The sequence below is a fragment of the Tachypleus tridentatus genome, chromosome 8 (genome assembly GCF_004210375.1).
Source record: "Tachypleus tridentatus isolate NWPU-2018 chromosome 8, ASM421037v1, whole genome shotgun sequence".
Classification (NCBI taxonomy): domain Eukaryota; kingdom Metazoa; phylum Arthropoda; class Merostomata; order Xiphosura; family Limulidae; genus Tachypleus; species Tachypleus tridentatus.
The window spans coordinates 72,683,127-72,705,969 of NC_134832.1; the positions used below are offsets into that span (position 1 = coordinate 72,683,127).

The window sequence follows — 22,843 nt, forward strand, 5'->3', positions numbered from 1 at the left end:
CACAGTAGTGTACCACACCTAATATTTTTACAATAATTAACTTTAGTTGATTTGACCATTTAACTCACTGTATCTTCCTTACTGCTTGGGTCTTTGTTTTGTGTTTTTACCTTCTCGACCCGTACTTCATTTTGTCTGTAAAATGAATTATGGCCTTTTTGAAGACTCGAGCTGACCAACCTTTTTTTATCACATGAAGTTATATCCATTATAGCAAAAACACACTTTCAGTGCCTTTATAATCACGAAGAAGCGACTCAAACTGTGATAATCAGTGCGTTAATATTCACGAAGGAACAATCCAAGTAAAGGACTCAAACCTTTCCCATCAAAGTGTTAACAGTCACGATAAAAAAAACACTCAAGCCATAACACTCAGAGTATTAACGGTCATGACGAAAATGATTCAAATCGTTACGTCCACTAGGCTGTCACTGACTTATGTTGTGACATTCATTGAAACCTTGACGATCAGTATCACGAATTAATAAACCATGATACACTAAGCTGATAATAACGAAGAAATTGAATCGTGAGACTCATTTTGTTGATAATAACGAAGAAACGGCTCAAATTTTAACAAGTAATACGTTAACATTTACGAAGAAACAAGTCAAACCTTGACTTAATTTAATATATTGGTAGTCGCAAAAAAAAACAACGAAAAGAGATTGAACGAGATAGAGGTAAGAGTTTGGAAGACTATTTTCTTCTGAATAGTTTATTTTAACTCGGGACTTCTTGTGAAAGGGCGTCAGTTGTCTTCTTACCTCACTCTTGGAAACATTTCGTCTTTTTCATTCGTATATCTGTTGCTCCAATAAAACAACATAAAATCAGTTATTTTTGTTTAACTTGTATATAAGTCAAAAGTCAATAATGAAGAATAAAATCACTGAAGATTGTGAGCTGTATCTGGCCAACAATACAAGCTTAATGCACACATTTATAACTTAATAGATATGCAAAAGTCGATAATTTTAAATAAAACTAAACAAAAAGTATGTTTTTTCTGCGTTCAACAAATAACGTTACGCTTTGACGAACTGTTTAACATATGACAAAGTATCTTGGGCTGTTACCCACAACTCAGTTGGGAAAGTCACCGTTTAAAGCATTGTCGTGATAATGGCCGTGAAGCACCATGTGATACTGATGGACGTATCTTTACAGTGGTTGTACGGTTGATGGTGTCACAGAATAGTCGTTTAGGCTTTATTTTATTGAAACTGGTTTTGAGCTTAAACTTTCTAATTACACGTTTTAGGTTTTTGAGTAGAAATACCGTAATACGTAATACTATAAAGTTTCTGTCCTTTTTTTTATTTTAAAAAAGGACATTGGCAGTTGACAAACGAACCATGAAAATTCGCCTCGCCAAATACCATACGTTTTAGTCGTATTGGAAGAAAACCTTATTGTTAGGGTGTGCAAGCTGGTTAGGATTTGGCAAGCGTAATGTAACAGTGCACACAGAACGCAAGCACTCACTCGACGTTGTCTTTCACGTCACGTTTGGAGAGCCGAGCTTGCTATCCAGCTGCCCAGCTCCCATGTATACGTAGTGGATTCTCTTCAATCGATGAACGGAACCTCAGGTCGGACCGCCACTGTTACGTAGAATGGTGTCAACAATATAGTTGGGACTCGTGCAGTGATAGGACAGTATTTTACTGGTAGATCATTTTAACTGCGATTGTGTTAACTATAGGAAAAATATGCGTTTTGGGATGAACACTTTACTGTGTATGGGCAAAAATTTTTACGACTACGTGTAAGGTTCATATCGCCAAAAACCTGAATCTCGGGAAATTTCACGTGTCCACAAGTCAAGACATCAACGACTTTAGGTGAGCACGCAAATGTGAGTGTTTGCCATCTTTTTTAGTACATTTCTTTGTCTTTGATTTAATTAGACAATTACTGTATGTGAATTGTTATCAAGATGATAATAGTTAAAAACTATCAGTAAAAAACGTGTCATTTTAGTTTCAACTGCTTAACCTACTTTAACTAAGAAGGTTCATTCATTATAATATTTGGCTTCTCACATGTTTGAAAACACTCACTGAATACAAATTAAATTATATAGTTAATAAAAGGTTCAGTGTTTTTTGTCAGCATAGAAAACAATATAACGTATATTGAAGAAATCAAACTTAAGTAACAGTGGTCTTATGCAGGTTGTTGTTACTTAGTGTACATCCACCCACCCAATTTAATTTTTGTAAGATGTACAGTTATTAACGATAATCTTTTAAAAGTTGAGTATCAAGTCACATGGAATTATTCCACTCCATTTTCCTTTAATATGTTAACTTTTTTTCCTATGCAAACTTTAAACAATAAAGTTAAATATATTTTAAAAAAAACCCATGCACTGCTTCGTGAACTTGTTATCACTAACTTCTGATATTTAAGTATAGCCTTTCAAATAATAATCTGATTTATATACTGTTGTAGTTTTCTAGCTTTTATCGCTTGGTAGCCTTTTGGAAATGTCACTCGCTGTACTGGAAATCGATTAGACGAAAATCGTTTCAATTTCCATCCGGTTTTTAAAATCGACTTAAGTTTTACTCATCTTGCCTGATGTCACGATAATAGATTTATAAATTACATTTAGGTAATTTCAGGACGATTGGAAAGAATTTGAGCATGGCGTTCATTTACTAACTGATCGATTTTTTCTCGATACATTTTCCTAAGGATTAAAAATACTATCTGTTTGCTTATATGTTGATTATTTCATTTAAAAGTGTGTGTGACGAAGTCTGGTTCTTCTGAGGATATTCCGAAGGGGGGGATATTTATTAAACCCTTGATATATAATGATGTATGATGGTTGTCTTTTTTTTTTCACATGTATATCTAAGTTGTTTCTTTACAGTTTCTGATAACTTACCGTTGTAACTGTGGCTTCAACACCCAGGTGTTACTAATTTGGAATACACTTATGAGTTTCTACTTCTACAACTGTTGAACACGCGGTTTTAAGGAAAAGGATTGCTGGAGCTGTGTTTACGATATTTCATTATAGGATTTTTGTGAAAGTCTTTGTTTTAACATAAAATTCATATGGATGACTCACTTAACACACACATACTTCCAGCAGGACCGCCAAGACTTTGGGGGGTAAGGTATGTGTAGGTAAATATGGTCAATTACTCAGTGCAACCGTGTTTAGCAGATAGCGAAGCTTGTGTGCGTTTTGTGTGCGCTCACTTTCCTACTTCATTCTGAACCATAATAATTATATGCAATAAATAAATAATTTTTTTAATTAAGGTTGTGCAGAAACAAAAAGAATATATTTTAAAGGAGTTGGTGTAATTTTGGTGCAGATGGTGATGGACAACGGTTTGATGTTGTATAAAGCTGGTGATGTTATATCTAAGTGAAGTACTTTTTATTTGCTTTCGTTTCCCCTTAGAACTTGAATGAACCGAAGTGTGTAGATGCTACGTCTGTGTATAAATTCAAAAGGTAACTGATAGTGTTTGTTTTGATTTTCTTTGTAAGAAAAAAAAACTCATTTTAAAACTTGTTTATAAACATAATATCTGCGTTGAACCTGTAAACATGTTCTGTGTGCCGATATGTCGGAAAACACTGTTTAGGTTTAACCCAAGAATTATCTGTGTCGTCCATAGACCCCATCTGCTTATTAAATATATCTTTCTAAACTGTTTGTGGACAAGACTTTCTTTTGGGTTCACTGTTTATTCGTTAAAGGACTTCTAACAGTAAACAAATGACTCAATTTCACTAATACTGTGATTAATCCCACTATTTAAGGTACGGCTTTCCTGCATATTTTACTGTGACAAAGAAAATGAGCGACTTCACCCTTTTGTTTTTTTGGTCAGTTTTTTTATGGTGTTTGACTCGCCCATCCCCTCACGATGATGGCTCAGCAGGAACTTAGGTTGCTTATAACTTTAAAATTTAAGGTTCGATCCGTGCAGTAGGCATGACACAGATAGCCTGTTGTGTATTTTTTTGCTCATCAAACAGAGTGATAATAGACTGACTGTTGATAACAGAGACGTAAAATTATTCAACGTGATGTAATATGTCGTACCTATTGGCATTAAAAGAAGTCGATGATTTATAGCTGAGCGAAACAGTTGTGGTAAGTCAGCCGTTATTCATGTTATGTATTTTAAAACTTGAATACGCATGATGAGCGTATTCATGTTCAGAAGAAAACTTACGACTATTATTACGACTATCATAAGACTCTCCAATCAAAACTTACGACTATCATAAGACTCTCCAATCAAAAGAAATGTAAAGATCGAAAGCTGAAGAACAAACAGAAGTTCGGATTTTTAGATTTTATTAGATAATTTGTCTAAAACTACAAACATTAATGCCTAGGTGAAATAAGGATTGTCTGTGTAGATCAGCCTTACGAAAACCGCAGCTGCAATACCATGAAAATCACTTAACCCTTTTCTCAACTGCGGTTTATATAAAACGGTACTGGAGTGAACGACTTACGGTTGACATCAGGTGATGCGAACATTTTGAATGGGCCATCGTAAAAATTCACGAATCTTTGCACAAACGAAGTGTTAAAAGTAGGAAAGAATATAAGGACAGGCTGAGGCGTAGCTAGCACTACGCAGTGGGAGAGGTCTTCTCGAGAAGATGTGGACCTTTCCTTCTGCACAAAGAATTTAAGTGATTTTATACGAAAATGCACTGCTACTACTACTAATAATAATAACAACAACAATAAGCATACTGTAGGCATTTTAGGATGCTGAGAGCTACAGCTGGTAGTGTTCTAGTTGTAGCGAACCAAGCATACATTTGTTTCAGATAATCAAAATATTGTATAATTATAATAACTGGCAACACGGACTGATTACCGATATTAATTTTACTTCTGTTTACATTGGTTTAATAATAACGTGTGTACAAATCAAAATATGTACATTATTCACCAGGATGCCCCTCCCTTTCATACAGATGCCACATTGCACCTCACAGTACGATACAGTAAAAAAAAATCACTTTAATGTGCTTATGTATATTTATATGTAATGTTTAACAAAAAAGGAAGTTTTTACAAAGTAATAAAAACTCACGATCACAGTAAACTGTTAACTGGGCCATCGGTACAACTAATTAAATACGCATATCTGTTGTTGTTTGTAATGAAGCACCGAACTACAGAATCGTCTATCTGTGCTCTGCCCACCACGAAATCTGGAATCTAGCGTTGTCAGTCCGTAGACATGTCGCTGTGCCACTGGAAGGCAATACATTTCTAAGGTATCTACTTATGAAGATCAGAAAGCTTTCTTTTATAATTTCAGTACCCTTGGTGTTAATGGTGTTTTCAGCCGGTATACTCTTTATGAAATTCGTGAAACTTTAAAGCTATTTGTTTTCAGTCGTATAAATATATACAGTCGTGAATTTTTTGTTATATGAAGAATTAATGTTGCATCAAAATTTTAGGTAATTGAAAAAATGAACTCGAGCCCTTTTGGAAGCTAGAATGAAGTTAGAATGAATAGGAAGTGTATTATAGCGTGTGATAGTTAGTGTGATATCAGGTTTTTAAAGTGTTCTCCAAAAAATGCGATTCATGTGAAGTGTTTCTAGGTTATGAAAGTCGTTGTCGTTGTACAGAGTTACTGATTTTTTTTTTTATTTTTGTTAGTGTTGTGCATTATAACTATATCTTGATAATGCCTTGTGGTTAGCGTGCTTGGACTGTGAATCCGAGGATTTGTGGTTCGTAGCCTATTCTCGTAAAAACATGGACGTGTCGAAAGAGTAACAATAAAACCCCAGACGAGAGTAACCTGAAGAATTAACAGTGGATGTTGATGATTAGCACGTTTAGTGTTTCGGTTCAGGGTTAGTAACGGTTAGTATTAGATCTTTGTGTAGCTTTGAATAAAAATTGTGAAGCAAACAAACAAGACGGTGAATTCTTTTGTTTTGAACATATTAGAACTACATAAAATAATCCACTTCTAACGAGAATGCTAATATATTTCAGTTCAATATATAATTTCAAAGAGCGATAGACGATTTGATATGTTTATTAAAATGTTAGTGATAAAAAAGGTTGTAAATTAACGTTATGTACACAGTTTTAAGTTTTTAACCAAGGCAATGATTGGACAATGTTTGGATTATTTTTCAAGTTCTTCTGCGTCATATTATCGACAAAAGTACAAATTATACGATAGGAAGTAAGTAGCGGATGAGATGGCTGGTTAATACAGTGGAGTACAATTAGGTATGGTTTGTTTTGTTTCGAATTTTGCGCAAAGCTACATGAGGGCTATCAGCGCTAACCATCTGTAATTTAGCATTGTATGACTAGAGGGAAGGTAGCTAGTCATCATCACCCACCACCAACTTTTGGACTATTTTACCAGCGAATAGTGTGATTGACCATCACATAACAACGCCCCCATAGTTGAAAGGGCGAGTATGTTTGATGTGACGGGGATGCGAACTCACGACCCTCAGATTATGAGTCGAGTGTCTTAACCCACCTGGCCGTACCGGACATAGTAAGGTATGTGTAAGTTGTTAACATTTTCAAACGAGATCCACCATTCGAGCGCTTTTCAGATAGTTGACTATTATTATTCATCCTTAGCTCTTCAAAAGCTCTAGAGTTTTGGATCTGGTTTGAAAATATTACAACTTTTGAAGGTGATCCTGCGTATTTACTTCCTAACCAGAATGTAATATGTTATATATGGCATGTTCCGCACAAAAATACTCGCATCTTTTATGTTCACAGAAAACATAAACCAGGTTGCCAAAAAACAATTGGGTTTGTAGTTGACAAACATCTGGATCGCCAATAATGGGCGTATTTAATTATTTTTAAATGACCTTCGTTCTTCATAGCTTGTACGTCGTTTGATGTTCTGTATTACGGATATTATCGTGGTTTTGATATGTTGTATGCGTCACATGTGTCACAATAACGGTATTGCTTTTTCTGTCCGAGTTCACCCCACCCCCCCAGTAGGACAGCGGTAAGACTTCATGCTTACAACGCTAAAATCAGAAGCTCGATTCCCCTCGTTGGACACTGCAGATAGCCCGATGTGACTTTGCGATAAGAAAAAACGCACATACATACACAGTGCACGAGGCTTTATAGTATAATTTTTATAAAACAACATTCCATTACTGCGGTGAAATGGTGTTTTGGGCATTATTGACCTTGTATGAAACTTATGATCTTGTATATATACCCCTGAAAGTATAAAGTGATTTTTCTTGTCCAAATTAAGCTACAAAATCAGAAGATACATACAGAGTGTTGAGGACTTAGGTTCTGTGTTAGTTACCTACGTGTCACAGAAGAACGTCTACTGCACACCGCACCACCTGCTGCTATCTGCCGTGCCTCGTGCGAGGCGCGTGCCCAAACCGAGCACTTTTACTACAGCGCCTGTGGCTCGAACGTGAGATAACTGCTGCGTCATAGGGCAGGTGTTAGAGCGCAACAATGACAGCTGGCTGGCGACCGTAGCGACCGACTGTCAAGGTGCGATTGGTTGTGAGACTTAGTATTACAAAAAACTCTAATAGACCTCCAACAATGATTTACCTTTGGTGCCAGAGTTCTAACATTTTTGTGGGTGTTTCCAATTAACACATGTAAGTAGAACACTTTGTTTTGAATTCGTGTAAATTTATGCTAAAAAATTAAAATTCGTCATTGTTTAACCTACTTGTTGACTGGATTGTTCACATATTGGTGTATAGCGCACGTGCCTAAATTAGAAATCACATCTGTAGGGGTATGCAGAAAAGATGTAGATCATTCCTTCACGTATTTAGCAGGTTCATAAGGGAACCTTACTTCTGCTTTGTTTGTATATGAACGCAACAGGTACAGAAAAAAATACGTTTTGATACCTTTATTAGTTATAAATTGTTTCATAAATGGATTAAGTGTATGATGTTTTACATGGAAAAAAGTACAATTGTTTATTGTTCAATCGTAGAATTACCAGTGGGGGTTCTTGTCAACTTTTCATACCAAAACCACTTTTGAGTTCTTGCCTTTGTCGTTCAGAGAGACTTTAATAACTTGTTACAATTTAAACGAATATAACATTAATATTGCAGTTATTCCATTAATTACTACTTGTGTCTCTTACAAACTCAATGAAGAATGTTAGTGACTGTGCATTTTTTTCTTTGGCATATGTTTACACTGAATGGTGTAGAGAACAAAAATATAACAATACTTAGTATGATACAATATGTATGGACTCCACTGGTAATGAACAAATTAAGACAAATCAGTAGTTTGAGGGTTAACTTTCTTTTCACTGAGAGCTCCTTTTGTGTGATTTGAATAATGTTGAAATTAAATTTTAAACCCACCTAACTTGTGGTGGAAAGGTTAACTATAAGACATATAAAACTTCGTTTGATGCACAACCAAGTGTGTGAAGGAAATTAATAACATACACAAACAATGAAGGAAAATAGCACAAGTTATATATTTTGTTTTGATTATAATGGCATGGAAGGTCTCTTACTGAAAGTTAGAAATTGAAAAGACAAAATTGATAGGTGTGTCAAAACCATGTGAATTGTATTATGTGTGTGTATATATCCATAATTTCTTTGAAGCTCTTAAGTTTTATGGAGATCATTGGAGCTAACTGCCTGAACTGATGATTGATTTTGTCTTCAGAGTTACCACATGGCTCTAAGACTCCCTCTCTAACGATGCATGCCCCTCCCAAACCTGGTCTTCACACTATGGCAGCTATTTCCCCTCTTTATCCTGGGCAACATGTTAATAACATGATTGGTCACAACAGTGGAAGTAGTAATTCTGCTTTGAATGCCCCCAGAACTTCAACTTTTGCTGCAGCTCTTAGGAAACTAGCAAAGCAAGCTGTGGATCCGGTAGCAGGTATGTGTGTCATGATCTGATTTGTTTTTTAATGTAGAATTAAGGGAATTGATTTAATGAAAAAATTGTTTTTCAAATTGTGAAGTTCTGTACTTTGCCAGTTTGGTTATGTAGTTACGTTATTTATGTAGCGTATTGATTAAGAAACTTATTGCCATCACAAGTAATGCTGTGTAAATGCCACAGGTTAGAAGTTCTTTTTAATTTTTTGAGCATGTAGTAATAACTCTACTGTCTTTTATCTACCATCTAGAAAAAGACCTGACATCCATTACTCTAGAATAAGCGAATGACACAAATTCGTAGACATCTTTTCAGAACTATTAATTAAAATGTCAGCCACAATAAAAAGGGCCCAAAGACTTATACGTATAGAAATAACGTTCCATTATAGTGAACCCCATACTGTTAATCTGCACTGTGGACCTCCTTTAATATTCAAGAAAACACTTCAAAGACGAAGAGGAATACGAAACAAGATATTTATGAAATTGAAGATTTATAAAAATATAAATCTACGTTTCAAAAACCGAAGTTTTTATTGAAATCTTATTAATTTTGAAGAACAAAATATTAATACAGCTAATTGTAGTCATTAATTTCTATATAACACCATAGAATGCAGTATTCGTCACATAAGTTATATATGTAAATATTCTTTAACTGATTTTTTAATTTAAATATTGTTACAGTGTTTGTTTGTTTGGGAATTTCGCACAAAACTACTCGAGGGCTATCTGTGCTAGCCATCCCTAATTTACCAGTGTAAGACTAGAGGGAAGGCAGCTAGTCATCACCACCCACCGCCAACTCTTGGGCTAATCTTTTACCAACGAATAGTGGGATTGACCGTCACATTATACACCCCCCACGGCTGGGAGGGCGAGCGTATTTAGCGCGACGCGGGCGCGAACCCGTGACCCTCGGATTACGAGTCGCACGCCTTACGCGCTAGGCCATGCCGGGCCTTGTTACGGTGTTTGTAGATTTATAACTACTCAATTATAATTTATGTGTATCATGAGATTTCTGTTAGCAGTCTTATTATGGTTGATATCATAAATACCGACTAAGACTTGTATTGTCAGAAGAAATTGCAAAACAAAACTTCGTATAAATTTTATTTGCTTTTACCTAAATTTCAAGTTGGAATCTTAGGCAAGTGTTGTTATTGTTTATTAAATCTAAATTATGCATAACATAAACATGAATATAATTTCTCTGTTCAAGCGTCTTTCACACAACAGAAAACAATAAACTTTGCAATCATTATTGTTAGTAAAACGTTTTTCTATCTCACAATGTTACTTCAGTTCATGACGTCATTCAAATAAGAATACTATTATGCGCATAGTAACACTGATATTTCACTTAGAAACAATACAGAAAGTGACTTACAAAGCGTACAGTGCAGAGAGATTTCAATGGCTAGTTACACTCAATTATTTTATATTTTCGGTAGTTTCCTGCTTGTTTCAGGTTTTACATTCGTCTACGAAATTGAACGTGGTTCTACTCTTACATTAATATGTTCAAACCAAGCAAGAGAAGAACCAGTTATTTGGTACTTAAATCTCAATGAACAAGTTATTAATAGTGAGAGAACGCAAATAAAATACGGTGGCAAATTAGTGCTAACCAACATCCAGTTTGAAGACGCGGGAATTTACACATGCAAAAAATCGTGAAGGTGATTACAAACATGATGTCAGAGGTAAATTCATGGTTTTTTAGACCATATTTTCATTTATTAAACTACACTAACTTAACAGAAATAACATCTAAATCGAAATCGTCCATCTTGCTTTTAAATGTCTTTCAGCCATAACCTTTTCGTTTGATATTTCACTCACCATGTGTATTGATTTAAAAAATAATTACCTGTGTATACGTAATATCACACTATGTAAGAAAATTTTTACCTTTTCTTGTTCCTGGGCACAAGATGTTTTTTTCCTAATTGCTTATGCCTAAAGTAAATGGAAAAGGTCTATTTTTTTCAAACTTTGCTTTTGTGACTTGGGAGCGTGTACAACGAAAACATGATGGTAGAATATATTTGAGGGCTGATACGTGAAAAGGATTTATATTACAGTCGCAAATCTCGAAAAAGTACTTCTAAATATTTTTGTATAACTTTAATATAAATACATGTAAATCTTGATTCATATGCTGTCATGGCCCGGAATGGCCAAGCTGTTAAGGCGTGCGACTCGTAATCTGAGGGTCGCGGGCTCGCATCCCGGTCGCGCCAAACATGCTCACACTTTCAGCCGTGGGGGCGTTATAATGTGACGGTCAATCCCACTTTTCGTTGGTAAAAGAAGAGCCCAAGAGTTGGCGGTGGGTGGTGATGTCTAGCTGCCTTCCCTCTAGTATTACACTACTAAATTAGGGACGGCTATCACAGATAGTTCTGTGCGAAATTCACAAACAATCATATATTGTTTTATTCATATATTATGTAAATTTGCCCGTTTCTACATGTGTATTGACTACAAAATTCTTTATATTGCCCATGTATACGTAAGATTATGATGACAATAGTATCACTTTTAACTTAATTATTTCATATTATGTGTTACTTTTTTGCAAACAACCAAGCCGGATATGTTCATACGAAGAAAAAAGAAAATTAATTCTGTCATTAATTATCGTTTGTAAAGTATTTGTATTCATTGGTTTCAACCTTAGGAATTCAAAGATTGGCCCGGCATGGCCAAGCGCGTAAGGCGTGCGTCTTGTAATCCGAGGGTTGCGCCCGCGTCGCGCCAAACATGCTCGCCCTCCCAGCCGTGAGGGCGTTAAAATGTGACGGTCAATCCCACTATTCGTTGGTAAAAGAGTAGCCCAAGAGTTGGCGGTGGGTGGTGATGACTAGCTACCCTCCCTCTAGTCTTACACTTCTAAATTAGGAACATATCGGTGCAATGGGCTAACAACCTACTCACTTAAATCAACCTGTTACAGAAACCGCAGTGATTGCGGCCCTATGTTCCTTGAAGGAATCGAGTGGCAGATGATGATGATGAATTCAAAGATTTGGTTAAAAATTTGAACTCTAAAGATATCTTACTGATACACTACACTTTCAATCTATCTAAAGTTTCTACACAGTAGTTTCAAACTGTTGATACCACTGCCGTTCTATTCTTTCTTTTTTTTTTGCTATCTTAGTCTACGGATTTACAACGCTAAACTCAAAGGTTCGAATCCCCTCTGTGAGCTCAGCAGATAGTCCGACGTGGCTTTGCTAAAAGAAAGCACACAAACATAAACAACTTAGCTCTACATGTATTTTTACGTATACAAATTAGATATTTTCATTCTTTGTTAGTTTGTTTTGGAATTTCGCACAAAGCTACTCGAGGGCTATCTGTGCTAGCCGTCCCTAATTTAGCAGTGTAAGACTAGAGGGAAGGCAGCTAGTCATCACCACCCACCGCCAACTCTTGGGCTACTCTTTTACCAACGAACAGTGGGATTGATCGTCACATTATACGCCCCCACGGCTGGGAGGGCGAGCATGTTTAGTGCGACGCGGGCGCGAACCCGCGACCCTCTGATTACGAGTCGTAATCCTTACGCGCTTGGCCATGCCAGGCCTTTTTCGTTCTTACCATAAACGGATGTTTCTTTAATAGTATCAGGTTTTGATGGGGAGTGCAGAGGTTAGTGAAGCCTAATAATTATGTTTAACATCACATTTGCTTGCAAATATTTCTGCCTCATTTGTTTCAATTTGCTCATAACCGATTTTAAGTCAGTGGTGTGCGAAAATCTCGTTATAGGAGATTTCTTTAATGCTAGAACCCGTTAGTCGGTCTCATTTATAGCAATAAAAAATATTTTTTCTTTATGTAAAATATGTACAGGATGGGTAGAAAATGTTTAAGTTGGCGAAGCAATGATATTACACGATGATTTAATGTTTAAACTGGAATAAATGTGACTGAATAATTTCTTTGGTTAAAAGGAATTTTAATTAAAACTTCATTTATTAAAACTGGTGTTTTATTTTAAATTGATCCTCTTATTCTTGTGGTTCAGTATTTTCAAGTGACTCGCAAATACGTTGTTTTTTCACATTCTTTATGAATACATTTAAATCCAAGTCGTATAAGTATGTCTTTAGTTTAAGTAGAGTGCATATTTACAGAGAAAAATAGAAACAAAAACTCACAGCTTAAAAACGTGTAATATAATCTATTGTACCATTTAATCATTAATTAAAAAACGTTACGATTATAGTCTTATAATCGAACTGATAAACAACCAGTTTTGGACTGACAACAGATAAAATCAGTTAACACTTAACATTAAATAACTATGTTCATGGAGTTATTGTTTTAATGAAATAGTCTCCCCATGGGACAGCGGTAAGTCTATGGATTTACAACGCTAAGATCAGGAGTTCGACTGCCCTCGGTGGACACAGTAAATAGCCCGATGTGGTTTTGTTATAAGAAAAACTATGTGTACTTGATCATTCGAAAAGCTTTTCATTCTCTACAGTTAATTAGAAAGTTAAGTTCTTGCTTTCTACTCCAAGTAAGCTATCAAATATATTAGATAAAAGTGAAAGATTACATCACATTTACAGTTTAAGGTCCGTACATATAGTTGTCAGATTTTCATGCATTACACGTGGACTGATATTAAAACAGCTACAATAAGTGCATTTCTTTTCAATTTATTTAAACATTTTCAAGGTACATCTAATTGTAGCTGTAGTAATATCAGTCCACGTGTAATAAATGAAAATCTGATAACTATGTGTAGGGACCACAAACTGTAAGTGTGAGGTAATCTTTTTGTTTAATAGATTTGATAGCTTACTTAGAGTAGAAAGCAAGAACTTAACTTTCAACTTGCGGTCACATACCGCGCTTTTTCTAACATAGCTAACACCGATCTATGTTTTCCACTATAAAAGCAAACTACTGTCAATTATTCTGAATTTTGTCATTGAAAGCTAACATTTCAGCTCTTGTTTTATATATTTTATTTTGTTTTTCTGTGATATGTATTGATATATTAGTGATACCAATGATCTGTATGCTTTTCTAATCATGGTTTTCAGTTGGTTGAGTCAAATAATTCATATTATTCGTTTGTTCACCTACAAAGTAAAAAAATTCTTTATGGAATTGTCTCTGCTGATCAAACTGTTGTTACTGCACCAGATAGGAATTTTAAAATACTCCCATCTACGTTAATTAAACTATGTTTTTATCGATTTCGTTCATAAAACGATACGTTATCTTTTATATCATTTAATTATAATGAAAATTGAACTGTCTTATTTTTATATGATAGTTTTTAACAACCTTCGTGTAATTTCCTATTAATACTATTTGCATTACGATAATTTGGAGAGGGGGAGCTTATATGAAGCCAGCCTACCTTTATACACACAATATTACTTGAAATGATGCTCTTGTTTGTTAGAAGTTCTTCTGATTCAGTTTTGATGTTCTGGTATATACGAGAGCTGTTCAAAAAATACGCGGACTGACGTCATAAAACAAATGTACTTTATTTAGAAGTCACAGGTCTGGGACTCCTTCAAAGTACTCTCCTCCCCAACGCACACACGTATCCCAACGGCGTTTCCACTTGTTGAAACAGTCCTGGTACGCTTCTTTTGTAATGTCCTCCAGCTCCTTCGTCGCATTTGCCTTAATCTCGGGAATCGCCTCAAACCTTCTTCCTTTCAAGGATCTTTTGAGTTTGGTAAACAAGAAAACATCGCAAGGAGCAAGGTCAGGTGAGTAGGGGGGGTGGGGAAGAACAGTGATCGAGTGTTTGGCCAAAAACGCACGAGTTTTGAGGCAGAAATTTCGCAGCAACGCGGTGCATCTTCAATTTTTCTGTCAAAATCTCGTAACAAGATTCAACTGATATCCCAAACTCTTCAGCAAGCTCCCTAACAGTCAGACGTCGATTTGCCCGCACCAGGGTGTTGATTTTGTCGACGTGTGGGTCGTCAGTTGACGTGGAAGGACGTCCAGGACGCTCATCATCTTCAATGGACTGTCGACCATCCTTAAAACGTTCATGCCACTTGAAACACGCCGTACGCTTCATAGCAACATCACCGTAAGCCGTGTTAAGCATAGCAAAAGTTTCAGTCGCAGATTTTCCAAGTTTAACACAAAATTTCAAAGCAAGTCGTTGCTCCTTCAGGTCATTCATTCTGAAATCCGCCAAACGAAAAAAATCGCACTTCACTTAAAACCGCGTAGCTAATACACAAATGAAGATATCTGCAATCGGGAATTGGCGTCGTAATCAGCTGATCTGTGCGAACCTAGCGGCACCAAGCGGATTCCACTGGAACCAACTGGAGCCGCGCAATTCAAACAGTCCGCGTATTTTTTGAACAGACCTCGTACTCTTAGTATTCTCAGAATATTTTGTAAATTATAAAATCGTGAAAATTAAAAGTATCATCTTCAAACTATAATACATCGAACAAGATTTATTAAGTTTTATTAATATAGATATAAAAGTGTTTCTTTACATTGGTTTAATGTGTGTTTGCTCTTGTATTACAAGGAATTATTTGATTTATCGTCTAGCGATGTTGGATTCTCTGTTTCATATTTAAATGTTACATGTAGTATATTTATTTGAGTTGCAATGTTAAATTTAAAAACGTGAGATTGTATTTCTTTGTGTTACATGAATGTTGTTTTGAGTTTCGGGCTTGTTTCTCTGACGTAAAATACGTGGAAGTTGCCATAAAGTATTTTATAAATGACATTAGTATTGTATTTGCTTTATTTTTTACAAGAATTTAAATATTTTGTTTATTGTATTTGGGGTTATTGGCTGGGTGAGTATCGTGTTGTTGACTGAGGTTTCTCTATATCACCGTTATCTCAAATATCTTTCCTAATCGCTTTATAACCTAGAAACATCGAACTATATATGAATTCTGTAATAAAAAGTTTTAAATTACCCATTGTAGAACGTCTGCAAAATTTATTAGCTTCAAGTGGGTTCCTCAGAAATATAAATGCATGAAATAGATTATTACAATAATGTTAAAAGTACTTACAACGAATTATTACTTTAGAGATAACATGAAATCAGTTTTTCTTAATTTTCATGAGAGGAAATGTCGATGTTGAAGTGTGGTATGAATAAGTATTGGTAAACATATCCACATATAATTACTTCAAATGTTACCATCAATACTACACTCTTTGTTCGTCCATATACTGATCCATCTAATCAGGACTCCAGTAATGGGTGATATTGTCCAACTCCAAGATGCAGATGTTGATATTGACAGCCATAATATACTCTTGGAAGATGCATCACATTCCATCAGTTGATGCTAAAGATGCCTTGAAAAGAGTTATTTTAGGGTAGTGATGAATACGAACTCGTAATCTTATCGGTACTCCTGTAATAAACATACAGTATTAGTGAGAGGGTGCCACTGATATTCATAGCAATAATACTTTATAGTTTATAAGATTAGTAGGCTATACCAAAACAGTTTTGAATAAGCAACCTGGCAAGTAATGTGACTCAATCTGATATAAAGTCACGGCAGAACAGAATTTATCAGAACAACTTTATGACATTACTTAACATTTCGTAAATGGTGTGATGTAACCGAAAATTGGTAGCTTTTGGGAAAGGTATGCAACAGACCTTTCCAATGTAAATTTTTATATACCCATATCATGAAAATATATTCAAATAAGAATTTAGATTTTTCGAAATAAAGATATTTATTGTACGTAAGAGCATCGAAGAAATAATTTTAGTTCGCCCGAACAATTCGGAAAAAGACCTACAACAAGTCGTACGAACACAAATGTCAGAAATAAAAACCGCTGAAGTGTCCCAGGCGACGGTACGTAAAAAAGTATCTCAATCTTCTAACCGCTGAGTAATTAGATGGATATGCATGTTATTGTACACACAGACACACCAGTCACGTCACTGATGTAAGAATTACAGATTTCTATGTGATCAGAGACTAGATGAATTATGGTAAACCTGTAGAGAGAAGTGATGAGGCTCCAAAGTTATTTTGATATAATGAACTCAACTTGTGAATGTTGAAGCAAAATATTTTGTACTCTAAAGATACAAATCATATTTACGAAGTTTTTTAAGAACGTATTCTGAATAAACAATACTTTAAATTTACAGTGAAAGGTGTTAGATCGCAATATTATTTATCTTGATAAATCCGCAAAAAATTAACGATTTACTTTTATATTAACTTTAAATGAAAAATTTTTCTCGGAATGCATTTCATGCAACTTCTGCATTATAAGGATATTATTTGATATTTTGTTGCTTGCAAGACACAATCATACACTGATACATTTTAACAACGTAATGTTCCCAAAATAACCTGTATTTTCATAACTGATATTAACATAAACAGTGACGACAGTTTAACTGTGACAAATAAGAATTTTGCAAGGGAAACACCAACGGAAATCAAATGTACCTATAGATATAACATAAAAAAAAGATCGTGGGTAATTTCATAAATTTCCAAGGTTGTGTGATTAGTTTCATTAGTTAACTTAATCAGGAAGTACATAAAGAAACAAAAGTCTACTGTTAAGAAACTGTTTTGACACGTTTTATTTTTCTCACGAAAAGTAACATTTATGTTGTTATTTTACAACATTATTTATTTTTAATATTATAACTAGTGCGTCGTGCTCATTGTGAAAACCTTAAAATGCAAACGGTGACACAAAACGTGCTAATAAAAATATTAACTCTCTGTTGTTTTCTCCAGTGTATATTCCAGCCGAGAATCTCAACTGTACTCGTGGATACCAAAGAGATGTTAACAGGTGTTGTAAGTATATGTGATACTCAATTACTTTAAACTGTTCACATTAAACACAAATAGATGAAAGACTTTTAAAAATATGGAATTTTAGTTCAACATATACGTTTTTTGATACTAAAGACGTTGTTAGAACAATAAAATTAACACTGGGTAAATAAATGTTTAGTTATGTACTTTTAACGCTTTTAGATCCATGTCCTCCTGGACACTATGATAACGGATCCCAAACTCACTGCCTGCCGTGTCCAGGAGGGACTTACATGACATCATTTGCTGCTGACGCCTGTGTAGCTTGTCCTGATGACGAAATTACTGATGAAGAAGGAGCTGATAATGAAGATCTTTGTAGAAGTAATGGAACAAAAGGGTTTTAAAGTTTTCTTTTATTGTTTCCTTAACATTTTAAAAATGTTTATTTTGTTCAAGCAGATTGTTATAATACGATACTTCTTCATAACTTTCATGGTTTTTAATGCATTAAAAAGCTTTGCTTTTACTTGGAAATCCTACTACTTGTTTTTAAAGATGGACTGAAACGTTTATGACAAATAGTATTGAATAGCTGTCTTACCACCAGCATATCATTTCAAAATTAGGAACGGCTAACGCTGAAAGTCCTCGTTCAGGTATCCGCGAAATTGAAAAACAAACATATATAACGGTGTCTCAATATCACATCTGTGTGCGTCACATTATTACTAAAAGACGTAAAGATATTTAACTAAAACAGTGTATGTCCCAAATCTATGTTTAATATGTTTATTTTGTGTACATAATGTCGTTTTGTGATAAAATACAATAATTTGTCAAAATACAAAACAAATGTTTTAATATAAGGTAATAATAACATTGGATTATCAAAACGTTAGCACCGTCTCATAAGTTCTGAATAAAACTATTGGAAAGAATTGTTTCCAAGTAAGCGAAAAAACTTCATCAGTAGTGACGTACGACGTTCAGTGTTTGTGGTCAAAATGGTATCGTTCTTTATTTGGGAAATTTACAGTAAAGAGAAATTTGTAAAATTACTGTTTTAATAGTGTTGTAAAGACGCAGAAACTACCATTCAGTGGATACGATTCGATAGTAAAATATAATTATGCACCATAATAAGTGAAGCTGTTAATTATAAAACTTAACACAGTAAGTGAATAGCGATTAAACAAACTGGCTTTATTAGGTAGTCAATGGAAAGACGGTTTGTTTAATTTGTGTTACATATCCTTACAAGTTAAGTGAATCGAAGTTGATTTAACTAACTGTGTTTTACTGAGTTGTATAATATGTAAATTATCGTAAAGAAAACGTTGAGATTTTTTCTTATATAGTTTAATAACGTATGTTCGGAATGAAAAGCCAGTAGGTTTCTTGCTATATTGTCTAACAATGTAAATATGTTGGAAAACCTAACTGATTTCCTGTTATATAACTATATAGTTGTAGTTATTACATAACTGTACTACTTGTCTACCAGTAAGGAACTCAAATAATATAACAAGCGTCATTTTTCTTTGCTAATTATCTGTTTAAAATGTAAAGAAAAATCTATTTTTACAGTTGTCAAATTGTAAAGGTTGTTATCAATGTTTAATATGAAAATATATTATAAATATCATATTTATTTATTTATCATTTCTCGAATGATTATTAGGAGTGTCTTATAGTTTCAATATATTCTATTTAACCCTTAAACAGTGGGAATGTTCTAGGAAGCAGGATCAGTTGATGATGGCTGCTGTTTAAGGGCTAAATTTGTAGGAATTGTAGATTGTTGCTCAATGTTAAACATTTTCAAAACTATATACTTCACTGATGAAAAGTTTAGGTTTCTCTATTTAACACCTTGATATGCGTAGTTTTTCAGTCCACCATTGACCCACGATGAGATGCGACCTACATCAAATTCATCCGCAATATCAACGAGAAACTATCCTAGAGATGGATTGTTAGCTCCTACTGATATATGAACGATACTATACCACAATACAGGCAGACCTAACTTTCAAATGTGTTGCACAATTTCAATCACGCGTGAGAAGTGGTGAGTCAGCTGTAAAGATGTTCGTTTAGTCACTCTGAGGAAAATATTCATGTTGGCGCTTCCATCTTTCATAACGGTAATACGGTAATATCTCTAATAATCTTGGCTGGATCACGCATTAATATACAATATTTTTTTAACAAATGTTACATACGTCAACTGGGTGATACCCATGATAGTAACACTCACTAAACTTATTGACAAGGTTTGGTTCCGTACAGAATACATCTACCCTACAATTTAGAATTTGTTTTTTTTTCACCATTCAGCGTATACTTATTATTAATCCATTTTGATTCTCGAATAAAATCTAACTGCTGTACACTGACTGGCCTGTATGTGTTATAGCCATGGTTGAGGATCAGAGCGGTGTATAATGAAGGGCTAGAGTTACTCGTATATATAACCGTACACGTGGAAACAGTGTTGGTGGATAAAAGAGGGAATTATCATACGTTGAAAAACATCTTGTCCTTGAATTAGATAAAGTACTATCGGAATATGTCGATATCAGAACGGAATATGTGAGTAAAAAACTTTCAGTTATCGGTTGGTTATGTACATATGTTTTAAAAATGTATAAAAACTCAATAACAAAATATCTTAATATTTGATGTTAGATATCAAAATATTTCCTGTACATCTGTTTCTGTAAAACTAAGATGTAACTAAGATAATCCATCTTATGTTTATTTACATAAAGACTATTTTAATATACTACATGATATAACAACAAAATGATGAATTATAAGGGTTTAGAAATAGGTAGCATATTACGAAACTTACAATACATATTTAAGGGTGAGAGGTACTTAGGATCGTTTCCATCATGTTCGAAATCGCGATCTAATGCTCGTAACATTTCTTTTTTGAGTTGTTGTTGAAGTTCGTGAATGATCCGCTTAAAAAGCTGTCATGAAATAATTGCATGCTTGCGTACGTATGAAGGAATTTAAAGTTTGTTGAGAGGGGAAACTTTATATGCACAAGTAGGTATTGCATTTTATTGTTGTGTTTAGTTTAATTTTAATTGTTTGATCATATCTTGTTGGCACTGAATAACATTTTTATTTCAATTTATTTCTATCTTTTTTCTCTGAAAGAGTCCCCAACTAATTACTCTACTCATTATTATATATTTCGGACAAGTATATGAATTATTACATAACGTATGTGTATTACTATTTTAAATAACCGAAATTTTAATTTTAATTTAGTATTTAATTAACTGTTAATATGTATCAAAGTTACAACATTTGCCAACAAGATAGATACACACAATTTTCTTTCTTAAATGAAATATATTTTAATATACAAAAAAAACACAAGAAACAATACCATTCACAATAACGGTTATTTCTAATAGTCTGTACAAATGATGGTTTATCTAGAAGAGGTTTTGAAAACTTACATACAACAATGAGATATCTGGTCTGGAACTGAATATTTTATCGATGATCTCGGTCCACGACAAGTTGATAATGCCAAACTTCGCGTAAGTTGGCTTGGTTCTTTTTTGGCCTCACTCCCTAACAAGCTGATATATGTTGTTTTGTTATTATAAAGTCAACTAATCTCGAACTATATGGAAAAATCACCTTTCATAAAACCGTCTTAGCCTAATGTAAATTGAAATGAAATTTTTTAACTGTAACATAATTCGATATAACTTTTCATGAGAAGTTGCGTTATACAAGACAAAGATGACTGATGGACTCACAAAATGTTAAAAAACATGAATAATGAAAGAGAATTGTTGAACAACACCAGGAACAAGAGGAAACGGAAAGTTATATCAACGACTTAATGAAGACGTAATTACGACAGAGATTTTACATTATAAATTGTATAATTATAAATTCTCTTGTAATTGAAATGTAAATTAGTTTAAACATTGATGAAAAACTTAACATAAACATTATTATAAAATTTAATAACACGATTTATAATTATGCTACGATCTAACACTGAACTAAATCTTGACTAAACACATATACAAAATTATTAAATCTTACAAATATTTTTCATTATGTAGTGAGATTCGGATAATTCATTGCACAGCTTTAAGTTCACAAGCAAACAAATCAACAAAAGTTTAAAATCTTATGCATAGTTCAAAACATAAAATCGAACAATAAAATTTTAAACAGGATAATAGCCCAATTACTTTTAAAATATACAGTTTAATTGTCACAACAATACAAAATTTTATATCATAATTTAAAAGCCTCACGAACACTCTTCTTTGGCTATGTTCTTTTCCGAAAGCGTAATTCCTTCTAGATTTATTACTGAATTTTAATCGAATTAGTAATTATCGCCCACATATTTCAATATCTCTTTATTAAATTACGAAAGTTTATTGTGGAAATTCTTTCATTATACCTACAGGTATATTCATTATTATACATTTTCAATTTTACATTTTTTCATAAATCGGTATTGTTAGCCTCCATCCCCTCTGGGCAGTAGTAAACCTTTGGATTTACAAGGCTAAAATCAGGGTTCTATTCTCCTCGATGAACACAGTGATATAGTGTTTAGAGTCGTTTAGATTCTGGGTGCAGCAGTATGTGGGTTACTGGAGGTACTCCACATAGCCATGTCGTCGGGATACTGTGATATTAACGTGTGGTTGAGGGAGGAATGGTATATCGTTGACATAAATGTTGTACAGGACTGGACTAAGTACTGAACATTGGGGTACTCCGGCAGTTAAATTAGTAGGGATGGAACGTGATTCGTGAATTTTAACCTTAGCTCTACGATTCCTGATAAAAGTGGATACCATCAGACAATCCGGGGTGGTAAACCTATGGTGTGTGTTTCAAACGTGAGGCCATTGTGCCAGACTGAATCAGGCTTTCTGAATGTCTAGGAAAGTGGCTACTGGATTGTTTGCGGTTGAAACCACGGTAAACGGATTCAATAAGTACAACAAGATGGTCTGTTGTTTGCCTGTTGTTGTTGTTTTTTTTCTACCAGCGTTTTGGTTGTTCCTTATTGGGTTTTGAGAAGACTAATCGGT

General features: G+C 34.3%; 1 protein-coding gene across 7 annotated transcripts in view; it reads left to right on the top strand.

Annotated features, from left to right (window-relative positions):
• LOC143222661 (uncharacterized) overlaps positions 1 to 20,432 on the top strand; it is a 42,589-nt gene extending 22,157 nt beyond the window's left edge. Inside the window, exons 1-6 of one of the 7 annotated variants that reach the window (XM_076449457.1) lie at positions 1,315 to 1,864; positions 3,434 to 3,486; positions 8,708 to 8,932; positions 17,718 to 17,780; positions 17,964 to 18,125; positions 19,631 to 20,432. In XM_076449457.1, coding sequence (XP_076305572.1) covers positions 3,459 to 3,486; positions 8,708 to 8,932; positions 17,718 to 17,780; positions 17,964 to 18,125; positions 19,631 to 19,659 — 507 coding nt within the window. In that variant the 5' untranslated portion in view covers positions 1,315 to 1,864; positions 3,434 to 3,458 and the 3' untranslated portion in view covers positions 19,660 to 20,432. Of the gene's footprint in view, positions 1 to 1,314; positions 1,865 to 3,433; positions 3,487 to 6,134; positions 7,657 to 8,707; positions 8,933 to 17,717; positions 17,781 to 17,963; positions 18,126 to 19,630 lie in introns of those variants that run through there. The other 6 variants (XM_076449458.1, XM_076449460.1, XM_076449459.1 and 3 more) reach the window with 6 other exon arrangements.
• Positions 20,433 to 22,843: the final 2,411 nt, after the last annotated feature.